The following is a 12,736-nucleotide window of genomic DNA, read 5'->3' on the forward strand; positions in this document are numbered from 1 at the left end:
CCCAAGGAACTCCAAGGAACTTCGAATCAAGTTGTGACACATAACTATTTATTCTGTTACTGTAATGGTGAGTAAACCCTTGTGGGTTCGGAGCCCTCAGGGGTCTGTCCACCCTTTTATTATTGGTAATCAATTTGCAAAACTTCAGGAAGGTATGGTATATCTTATATTTACAATCTGGCATGGAGGCCTACACTTGTTTTTTGAATAGTTTTTATTTTATTTGGTTGTATCATATGAAAAGTAAGTTTTTAGAATAATATAAATTAAAAATGAACTACTGTAATCTAATCCAAGGGATTAATCATAATTATATTTGTTATACAAGCTTATAAAATTAATGTTCTGCATCAGCTACTAATTTACAACTATTGCTTACATATTTAATATATATCGTAAATATCCCTATTTTATTATTAGATACATATAAGTATATGTTATTGATTTCGCATTCGAAATTAACATTTCATATAAAATAGTATAACATTAATGAATAATAACATTCAATCAGAGAGTATTAAATAATATTAATTATAAAATAAAATAAATAATACTAACCCAAGGTGACATTTCATGGGTATCCGCATTTCGATGGTGATAGTTGAGAATCAGAATTGTTGACACGACAGACGACGCTACCATAAACATAATACAGTTGAAGTATGTACCTGTAATTTGTTTAAAAATTCTTTACTATATAACTCATGGTGTTAGTTATGAAATAGTAATCATGCCATGCTATCATTATAATTAATTAGTATTTATGTGGTCAGGCATCATGTAGAGAAGGTTTGGATTGTCAAAATTTGATTCCTTTATAATTATTTTAATCAGGATCATATTAACTTTAGATAGAAGAGATCCAATATTTTATTTTTTATGACCAAGTTATAGATTTAATTTCACATGCATCTATAAGTTCTTGAAAGTTGAGAAGCATTCATGATAAAATACAGATTATCTCAGGGTCTTCCCATTCTAGGTTAACTTACACGTGCTATGATTAATATTTATGTAATAAATTATTTCTTGTAATAATTAAAAACATTAAAAAATAACTCATATAATAAGTCAAATTAAAAAAAAAGAAACAGTTTATAAATTGTTGATTGGGATGAACTTATGATTTTTCACGATGCGTTATAATAATTTTAAATTTCAATTAAATTGTACCATTCCCTTATGTAATGAATAAAATATAAAAGTATAATTAGTTTTTACAAAAATGAATCCTACCAATTAATTCAATGTTTAATATTCAAATTGTCCTTTTTTACCTAAAAATGTTTTAATTTCAACAGCATTTTAACTACTAAATGTTGTAAAATAAAAATTAAAAGTCATGACTAAATAATTTTAAATTGAAAAATATTTCACCTAATTTTTATGATTAAAATGATCTTCATAAGGATTTTTTCACCTCAATATATTGTAATATCAAAAAAACCTCATAGATAGGAATGAATGAAAATCATCTCGCGTAGCAAAATAAAAATTATTTTTTCATTGAAATATGCCTATCTACCTATTGGAGGTTTTTTTGGTTTCTTCTCAAGAATTTAGCTAATAGATGGAGTGAGGAATGAGCTAAAGAATTGTTTGTAATAATCACCTACTCTATATTCCAATACTAGCTTTAATTTTTCCGATGTGTTTTTACATTATTATAAAATTATAATTATAAGTTGAGACCGAATTTTTCAGCAATAAGTATTGCATGCAGCCCATTTTGTATACGTTAGGCCGTGAGCTAACAGGACAAACGTTGTGTCGCCGGGCCCCGGCAATTGTCGTTTATTGGAACTTGGAAAAAGCAAACATACGGGACACAGTTGGGTGTCCTGACTAATCTTTGAGTGTTCAATTCCGACACTCGAATGTATTTCCTATGTGTGATTCCTGACTAAGCTACCAAAGTCGTTGCCCGATATCACTATACTTGTCCAGTTATGACATTCATTTACCATGTTCTATTCAGACGAATCGTAGAACCTGATTCTATCTCTTGACTTCACAAGGATAACATTCTCGTTCCAGGCGATGGTAGCTTAGTCGCTCGTTTAATTAAACAGTTCAGTAAGGACTGTTATGTGACGCAACTATGTTATGTGACTAAACAACCATTGCCATTGCCCGGTTGTGTTATCATTATTCAGTAGAGATAGGGCTATGAAGAATTTTCAGGTAAGGACATGTTAGTTGGGTGTATGAGCTTTATACTGGAACAATATATTTTTAGCTGGAGCTGCAATACGCAGGACGAATTGAATTCCTTTTAATTAGCGTATTTAAAATGCTAGCTTTCGTACCAAGAATGGTTTATAGCTCGCGACCTAACGTAGCGGATCTATCTTGCTATAGATTATCATCGGTGCTTGTTCCAGAAATGTGGCACATCTGAAAGTTGTACATTTATTTAAAATATTCCACAAGAATGATCAACAAGGTATGCATGTAAAGTTTTGTTTCGAGATATACCTTCTTCCTTTACCAAAGGTGGAACTATTCAAAGTCTTGTTCATAATATAAACACTACATTATCAGTCAATCATATACCTCATTCTAGTAACTATAGACAACAAGTTTTTCAGGCAGCTATTTAAGATCAATTTCTTTAGTTGTTATATATTACTTCATGAATGGATTATATTTCATTATGCCTTAATAATTAATTCAGTCCCTTCATTAATAGGCTAAGATTAGTAAGTCTCATATAATTTTAATTTTTGTTTGATCCTTAATAAGGGCCGGGTAGCAAGCCTTTTACAGGTCGGATCCCTGGCGCAAATGCCATGTATACCACTAAATATACACCCCAGGAAATTGTACCTCATTTTGGCCATGTATGATTTCCTGGGCAGGGTTAAATTTCCTCTCTACATCTGGATAAATCAAGAATTTCTGAAGATGAAACTTTGTGCATTTCATAGCCAGACCAAACAACATTAAACATTAAAAGTGCTTTTCGAACCTCGAATACCCAGGGATCAACCTAACGTAGAGGGTTGTACACATATTGCATTGTCCCTTTAAAACGATCATTATCAAGATATCGGTTTATCATTGATAATTGTTTTGGTTCGTTGAGTATCCAGCCTCCGATCCAAAGATACCACTTTGAAATGTTAGCTTAAAACGGGGAGAGGAAACTTTAAGATAGTTAAATCGAGAAATATTTAAAAAACGGCATAAAACCCTCCACTCCAGCCCTACATCGTAGCCTTACTTATCTGACTTTTTGAACAGACAATTATAAAGTAGGTTGGTCGATGTACGGCATGTCACAATTTCACAAGAGGAGATAACACAAAAAAGGCAATCCTTCCCCGTCGGACCCACCCCGCTAAGACCCCCGGGGAGCGACGGTCCTATATCACACTTGAAATATTAGCTTAAAACGGGAAGAGGAAACTATAAGATAGTTAAATCGAGCAATATTTAAAAAGCGCCTGAAATTGAAAAACGGCATGAATCACATTATTGAATTAAGTTCCGTTTTTTCACTATATGTACACCTTTCTTCAGCCCAAATACTAACCGTTACGACATTTTCGAAAAAAATGTCCGAACAGGAATTGACAGTAAGTGAAGGTTCATTGACCACAGGACTATGTAAACAATAGCTGGTAATGAATGATAAGACGTCATCGCTAATATAGACTGACAGCGACCTTGACCTAGAAGCTGGAGTCACGAAAGCCGACTTGATTCAGAGATCAATAAGAGTAGACTGTATTTCCCTACACTTCTACTTTCTTCGTGCTAAAAATATAACCGCCCACCTTCTAGAGGAAAACTTTCTTTTCCGTGTTTATTTATAAATACGTCTCCGATGAATAAAAATGTTACGTAAGTTAGATCGTCATACAAATCTAAGATTTGCCATTGTAGGAAAACATTTTAGTAAATTCAAATCCACAAATTAATTATAAATTATCACAGGCTTTTATGTACTTTAACTAACAAAAATCTGATAATATCCGCGATGAAAATTTGTTTATCATTGATTAAACAGTGAATCTTGTCTTATGTCAATGCCCATTTGTTGTATTTACTATCACTTAATTTCTCCAAACTTCAGTTTTATCGAATTTATAATAATTAATGAAAAAAAAAATTACATTAATGACACTTCCAAAATGTATATATATTAAACAACATAGGTGCAATTTTTATAAAACAGAAATATTATGCAGTGAAAAAATGACTAAACATAGATGAATCCTAGAGGCATAAAAATAATTTAAATAGCCACTATGCAGATATTATGTATAGAACAGAATCAGAATAATTTACTATAGAAATAAATTAGAGAATAATTTCCAATTACCCTTAATAATAGCAAAATATAGAAATAATCATTTTGAATTATTATTTTTAATAAGAAAAAGAAAATGAAGATAAATATAGTATGAAAATAACAAAACAATAGGAAAAGTATCAAAGAGAATTTATGATAATTCCTAAGTTGATGTTAATAAAAATGAGTTAAATTTAACAAGGATTCTAACTAAATATTTTTGATGAATGGACTATGAGGATAAACCTTGTAATTATAATAACATGGTATTTCAAACTTATGAATTTATTGTCTTATAACAATTAAAAATAAAATTAATTAAATTATTGATGATACACGATTAAATCCTCAAAACGTCAAATGAATTGTTATTGTTTACCTAATTTTAATATTTTTTACGCTGTTTACTTTAAAATTATTTTCAAATATGACTTACCTAACTGCCATCCCCACTCCTCCCAATACAAACGGTTCACTCTGACTTTGACTCCTGTCAAAACAGGTATGAATTCTGTCTCGTTCATTTCCAATTGATTTTATTCTTATCCCTTTTAATCTCTTAATTTGTACTTACTTCAATATTTCTTCTCCTTATCTCTTACTATTACCGTTTTCATTTATTGTTTATAACCTTTCATTTTTATGTTTTATTGTACACCCTCGTAATTTTCCTCTTACCTTCTTACTTATGTAAGTGTTTGTATCTTTTTTAGTCCTGACGAAGCCCTGCAACGTGGGGCAAAACGTTTTCTCAAATAAATATAGTACACGAATTTACTATTTGAGTTTAATTTGACTGTACCCAGACCAAATTCCATTTATTGATACACACGGTCAATCAGCAATCTTCCAGAAATTAAAAACGTATTTTTGAATCAAGATATTATTAATCAAGAGGTCTCATCGTCATTAAACTTAAAAAAAAAATTCATTGAGAAGTTTTCGCGATTTAAATAAAATAAAAACAAAGAATTAAACGATTTATTAAAAAAATAAATTTACTCTCGTAGTTTCAATACTTTCTTTTTCTGATAAAGCATATATAAGAACAGGCCTTTACGGTGGGAATTATCCTAAGACTTTCGGAAATAACTGATTAAGATCTGTCTGTAACTTTTTTCAAATATTTATTTCGGATTCAGTATCTCACAAATCTTACGATGAAAAGTAAGTTTGAGAAATTCATCTATACGAGAGGAGAACTGGGTCGATGAGAGTGAAAATTGTTCTCTCTTTTCTTTAATTATCCGGGAATTGAAGGTTGGTTAAAATAATTAAACGTTTTTCCTCCATTGTAGTCTTTATTTTTAATATCATTCACTTTTACAGGCTCAACTGGCTAAAATGTAAACAATTAGACGAATAGAACCAATTTATGTGACAAAATTATAATTAAAAAATATATGTTACTATTTATAAAATTAAAACAAAAAGTATAAGATGTAGATATTTTTGAGCACCTGTGAATTAATCTGAGATAATCTGTATATTTCGGATCGAGAAAACAGTTTAGTGTGCTTTTTAGAAAAGGAAATGATTCATACACCTGTGCCATTTATAAAAAATGGCTAAATAAGATAACTGGATCGTTATTTAGAGCAAGATAGATACACTTACCTATTTTGGATCTACTCATACATAAATATATCTATAATATATAATAACTTACCAAATAAACCTATAGAAATAAATTATAAATATGATTGTTAATTGTCATGAGCAAAATCACTTCACTCCATAGTGAAGTGACAAGTACAAGTCATAACCAGCACCTAATTCTAAATACTTTAAAAATATTTTTAAATATAATTTAATAGACTAACATATGCATTCAAATATAAACTGTTTTCTTTACGATATTATTGTTAATAAATTGTTTATAAATTGCATTTTTATAATGGTTTCTTGATGAATTTCACCATTACTTGGGTACTTTTATTGCTAGGTATAATAATCTAATTGTTAAGGCTATATAGTACATATAATTAAGTATTATAACTATTGTAATAAAAGCATTACATAACATATTAATTAAATACCATAAAATCTAAAGACATGCTGGATGCATAAGGCAAAAATGAAAGGGTAGCGTTAGAAAACATGCTATCTTACACTACAAGAAGGCATGCAATGAATGAAGTACGTAAATTTGTGAATACAATTTTGTATTTACATAATAAGTGTAAAATTCTGACAAAAAGTATAGGCGATGTTTGGGATGGGTGATATCTGTGGAGAAAAACAAAACAAAAAACAAAACAGAATAAACAAAACAAAATCAACTATTTTGTTACAACTGTTTAATTGTATTGTTGATTACTGAGTGTTTCTTTGTTGAACATTGATTGAAGGCTTAAAATTTTATTTAGTTTCATTTACATCGAAGTTTATTAAGCCTTTTAATATTTAATGAAGTAGGAAAAAATCTAGTGTGAATGTGCTTTTCTTTCATACATGCAAAAGAAAATCACCACTTGAGTACCAAAATTCTAAAACTCACTAAGACAGAGTTACCTCTATAAACATTGCTAAATCAGTTGGTATTACTCTCATGAAACTATGTTGCTCATCCAAACAAATGTTTTCCAGTTTAGCACCTCTTTGTGTATATTTTTTCTAGGCAACTCAACAGATCCACTAACCAAAGAATGTCATAAAATTTTTAAGACAGCAACAGTATCTTTCTATAAAAATGCACTACTTTATGTCAAATGATTTATATAAAATCCTCAAATTTGGTTTAAAGGGACATGTTTATAAAGGTACATCTAATTATTATTTAAAAGAGAATAAATGTTGAACCAAAAACATTTAAGATATCCCTCATCCCTATTATATTTTGAACTTAAATGAATTGATTTATATATATTTTTTTTCTTTTCTCACAATTATCAAGTAACATTTACTTTATATTGAATTAAAAAACAATTCTTTTAATGAAATAATTTATAATACAAAATTGCATTCAAACTAAATTTAGCACATTTAGAAAACAAATTTAATAGTGATACCCTTTTAATATTTAAAGTATTATAACAACATTTATAAATTTATATTTGTTATAACATGCTTTAGTTTTAAATGCATTTTATTTAAACAGTTGTCGAGTTACGTGGAGGCAGAGAGGTTAGCGCTGGATTAAAATTAGATAATTTATCTTGTGGGTGGGGTAGGTTTTAGTTTAACCCTGGCCAAACTGTAACCAAAACTGGTTACAGTAAGGCAGGAACATTTACACATTTTCCGCTCGTTTTTCCACTGCTTACATCTGTAAGAATTATTCACAGTGTTAGTTAGAGGAATATCTTTTCCCCATGTCAAGCCTACTACATAAGTATCAATCATGCACTCACACAATATATGTACACTAGAGAAAAATTTTAAATCAGTATTTACAAAAATTATTTAATATCATTGGCCGTTTATTGTATAAAAAAGTGTGAAATTAGTATACACAACCTTTTTTAATTGTTTAAACTTTTTTTTTTAGTTGTTGTTTTTAGCATGTAGTAGTTTACGCAGGTTGTATTGTTTACGTTTACTTTAATTTAAAAATATTCAATAAAGAAGAGAAGAGGACACACACGCAAAGGACAGAGTGAGTCCGCTAAGCATTCTACTACAAGACATGATTATTTCACACATTTTCGTTTAATTATATTTTTTAAAATACATTATTTAATTGAAATATTATTGTAAATTTATAAGCAGGAAGGAAAAGAACAAACAAACAAAAAAGTTGAGTTTGAAAAAATAAAAACAGAATCAGACAGGAGTATTTTATAATAATTTATTTAAACAATCATCTTAGTTAAGCAAATGACAATATTAATATGTCCATTATAAAAGGGCTGTGAATGAAATAATCATGTAGATGGACTTTGATGAAAAAAAGATTTCTATGTTGGAAATTAGGTTATGTGCATTGTGTGCTGACCTAGTAAGGGTATAGCTTCCGAAGTCTGAGGTAACGCATCGGCTATCATGAGTGAAAATACAGAGAGAGAGAGAAGTATTGTAACACCTGAAACACCACACCAAACTTCACTAGTGCCTTCCTCAAATCAATCTTTCTCCAATACGGGCATCACAACTAAAGTCCACCTCTATTCTTCAGTCAGGAGTATTTTTTAACTAATTTTTCCATTTAGCCGATATAAGTTATAAATAAGAGGTAAATAAATGGTTAAATATATAATTGATTTCAACTTATTCACTATATAACATTTTTCTTTTCTGTTTTTTTGGAAATAATCCACTAATAAATATGGAATAAATTGGACTGACATTTACAAACATCAATTATGGATTGTGCTATAGTTTACATTAGCAAAAAGTATCCGGTGATACTGTATCAGATGGCAATTACTTCATCTGAAATTCGCTACCAATATGTTTTCGCAAATAGCCTGAATAAAATTTTTAAAAAATACCATTTTAGAGACGTGGTAAAAGGTTTATTTTTAAAAGTAAATATTTAAATAAACTGATTTTACCTCATATTTTAAACACCTTTGATCGTCCAATGCTCAAAATTGTGTTGAATCCGACAATTAATACCCTCTATTGTGCAAGGGAACTTGAATCTCAAAAGAAAGAAACACTCCATTCGAGATAATGTATTTTATTTGTTCATTTTTTTAAATTTTGTCTGGATATGAATAGATAAATGATGACTTGAGGTTAACTTCATTGCGGAATCGATTACTGATTTGCTGGTGTTCATCTTACGCACTATAAACAACCCATAATCCATGTTTTAACAGCTGATAATGGAAGTGTACCATTCATATAAGATATTGAAAACAATTAGTTCATTGTGGGTTAGAGCTTTAACAAGAAATTTATAATAAATATGATCATTTCGAAGTTTAGTTAAAATATAGGAAATTTCGTTGTTTTTAATACCTCTTTATTTAGATTGAAATATGTCAAACTAGATTCCCTGTAGTGGTGGAAGCACTTCTGTGAAAATATTCTTTTAATGTTTAATAAAATCAGGTTAAAGCGTTTCAAACCAAAAATAAAGGAAAATAAAAACAAACAAAAACCATTTCGTTTTTTGGGCACTTACTTTTAGTGAAATGCAGTAGCTGTTTCGTTTTCTCTTTTAGAATGGTTTTAGTTTTAGAACCCTATGGAGCCTGTTAAAGGTGGAAAGTGATAAGTTTCTAGAGTGCTGGGCGGTGGGTTGCCATGCCTTCCCCCGTCATAGAAACTATCTTTTGCAATCTTACTCACCTCTAGAATATTGATCACTGCAGAAATTTGTGCGCATTAATCAAAAGTAGTCAAAAAAGAAAAGTAAGAGAAACAAAGTCAAATACATTATGCAAAATTCTAATTATCTCGCGAATTGCTATAAATCTTATAGAAATGTGATTGTGCATTATAGTGCAAACATCAAAAATTATCCCAAACATTTTCAGCCTATTAGAGACAAAGAAGGATACGTGTCGAATTGAAAAGTTCTGTTTCGAAAACTTTCCATAAACAAGTGATATCGTATAGAGAAGTGCTCTTCTGAAATAGGTGTTACTATATGTTTTATGTCAACATTAGATCAATAATAATTGCTGTGCACTATATAAACAAATTATTAAAATGTTGAATGTGTAACCTAAGACTGGCATAGCGTCCGAAACTTGTGGCAATGTCTCCGCCACGAGATTATGAAAGACAGTCAGCGACAGAAGAACAGTCACCCCTAGAACATATCCTACGCTCAGCCCTTCTCAAAGTATGTAACAACAATGTCAAACTAATAACATGACAATATATATTAATATGCTTATGTAAGCTTCCAACACATGCAGACAATGGTAATTGAAGGGGCATGTGCAAACTAGAGGAAGTGTTCTAACTGTCCATGTGAAGTCTGTCTGTAGCCAAACAACTACTGGTGGAAGAGGTTTGAGAGGTATATTTAGCTGGAATATTACAAAACGGGTTTGTATTGGGCACATATGCAGGGGAAGAACGTAAAGAAAAGAGTGATATTGACAACTAATTCTAGAAATTATGAGGTTACACGTTTGCATTAGAAATAGCAGGGGCAGCATAAAGTAATAGAAGCTATATAGCTTTTAATTCATTTACAATTATATATGTATATCTATTTTAAACTCAACTTACAAGCAGGGAGTGACGTGACTTTACAGAAAAAACAAAACAACAAAATGAGGAAATTAGAAGCAGGTCGAATGGCAAAACGTTTTTCCTCTGCATTGGAAAATGTTACAAAAATGGAAGATAAAGCAAAGTAAAGTAGGATGGATTGGGTCTGGTTATAGTTTTTCTTTACTTTATTTTTTTTTTTTTAATTTTTATTTCTTAGATTTACTGAAATCAGAGTGAAAAGCTAATAACTTGACAGGCAAGTTACAAAACAAAAAAGGAACATGATTTTACATAGAGAAAAAAAAATGGTAATAGTTGACAACTATTAACAAGATGACTGGAAGTTTATTCATGACTACTTTGACCTGCTCTTTGAGTAAAGTTAATGGAACAAAGTGCAGGTATTGCCTTGGTGGACCTACCGCTCTGCCTCCATAGCTTGACTTACTATGTGTTTACCTATTAGAGGTCTTTCCGAGGTTGGAGGCATAGTCTCAGCCACCATGTTAAGGAAAAATGTAAGCGACAGAAGAACTGTCACATCTACGAACAAAATTAAAAAAAAAAAGAAAAATCAGCACAAGTACTCGCACAACATTCTTAGTACTAATTTTAATTTTTTTTTTTACGGACAACCATTATTTTTGGATAAAAAAAAAATTATACATTCTTTAGTAGTGATCAAGCCGGATAAAACACCATAGCCTTGATTTTCGGTATTTACTGAACAAAGTCAACTTCATATTATAGTGATTTCATCAAGGTTTTTTTTTTTTTTTTACTGTCGCAGTAATTTCCAGTCAATATTTTTTTGGAGGGATGGGGGAGAAGACGTTTGTTTTTGCAGCAAATAATAAGTAACAAGCAGGAGATAACTCATTGCTTAGCGCAGCAGTGATCAGCAAAATAAATACAAGAGCGGACAGACATTCGATAAAGGGTTGCAACAACTTGAGGTTATTATTATATCATTATCACTATTGTTATTATTATTATGTTAATATTTTTTTTTTGAATTATCGATAAGGGTAGTTAGTCTATACCGACAATTAGTACTATAAAATATTTTTTAGTTTGGAATACTATTATTTCGCTAGAAGTTATAATATTTACATAGGCATGTGTAATTTTTTAAATACTCAGTCAATTCGCGATCTGCTTTCAATGGAAAGGCTCCCGGCGTGGCAAGAGGTTAATCGTTCGGTAGATGGGAGTTGTGGAGGCTCAGGTGGTGTGACATTGAACATATTTTGCCTCTCCGCTCTGCCTCCAAGTGAAGAGCTGTTGGCAAGTTACCTAATAGGGGTACTGCGTCGGACGTAGCCGGCATCGTCTCAGCTACCATGTTTAGAAACACAGTCAGCGACAAGAGAATAGTGACCCCTAAACATAGAACATTGTCAATATCCGGCAGTGAGCTGGCTATCGGGCTCCGGGCCTAACCCCCCCAAACCTAACAAGCCTAGCACAAGGTGAAATATAGTGACTCTTTCTTAGAGTGTTAACCTTTATAGGTACCTAGGGTTAGTTTCTCTCCACACTCATGAGGTAGCGTAAATCCTAGAAGAGTCATTGAGGATATCAAAATGCAGGGCACCATAAGGTTGACCGTATAGAAGAGAGTCCTCCTTGAAAGAAGAATGGTATAGGTGATGTCTATATAAGGCTCGGGGCAGCACTGGTACCTCTTCACACGCCTCTCTCCTGGTACACCTGTTAACATCTTTATCGACCCAACTGCCCAGAACTCTTTGGTCGCCTCTGTGCCCAGCAGTCCCGCACAGTCCTCATTGTTTCAGAACGTTACTCTTTTATAATAAAACAATTATTATACTATACACGTAACTACTTTATTATGGGGTATCTATTTGTCATTTCTATAATAGGGTATCTATTTGTCATAATTTTTTGGAACTATCAATAGAAAAATCTCCGCGAATTTCTTCAGCTTGCAAAGTCATTGTTTTGCCGCTACTACTCAATACTGATTATTTAATTGAAATTTCAAAACCTAATTTATTTGATGTTAATTTAAAAGATTTTTCTTTGTAAGGTAGTGAGATCTAGCAATCATAAACGGTTTTATTAATTTTTTCTTTTTTTATATCAGCCCATCCATTATGAACATTATAAGTAAATTATAATAATTGTTATTATTATATTTATTTAATATTTTAATATTGTCCATAGTGATATAATTAATAAGATTAGACAAACGAGATTTTTTTCATTTATTCATCATAATTTACAACAGTTGACTTAACTTTTGTTACTTTGCAGTAACTGGAATTTTTCCTCACCTACTTTCCTGATTAT

The 12,736-nt window shown here is 30.8% G+C and overlaps 1 protein-coding gene across 5 annotated transcripts in view; it reads right to left on the reverse strand.

The window, feature by feature from the left end:
* Window positions 1-12,736, reverse strand: part of LOC106684715 (neuronal acetylcholine receptor subunit alpha-7) — a gene marked incomplete at its 5' end in the record, with an annotated part of 211,926 nt that overhangs the window by 5,424 nt on the left and 193,766 nt on the right. For 4 of the 5 annotated variants that reach the window (XM_067049517.1, XM_067049514.1, XM_067049515.1 and 1 more), the window contains 2 exon segments: window positions 559-668; window positions 11,717-11,803. In XM_067049517.1, the coding sequence (XP_066905618.1) occupies window positions 559-668; window positions 11,717-11,803 (197 nt within the window). 5 annotated transcript variants of the gene reach the window in all.

The sequence above is a fragment of the Halyomorpha halys genome, unplaced genomic scaffold (assembly GCF_000696795.3).
Source record: "Halyomorpha halys isolate HHAL.00 unplaced genomic scaffold, Hhal_1.1 Scaffold604.1, whole genome shotgun sequence".
Lineage (NCBI taxonomy): Eukaryota > Metazoa > Arthropoda > Insecta > Hemiptera > Pentatomidae > Halyomorpha > Halyomorpha halys.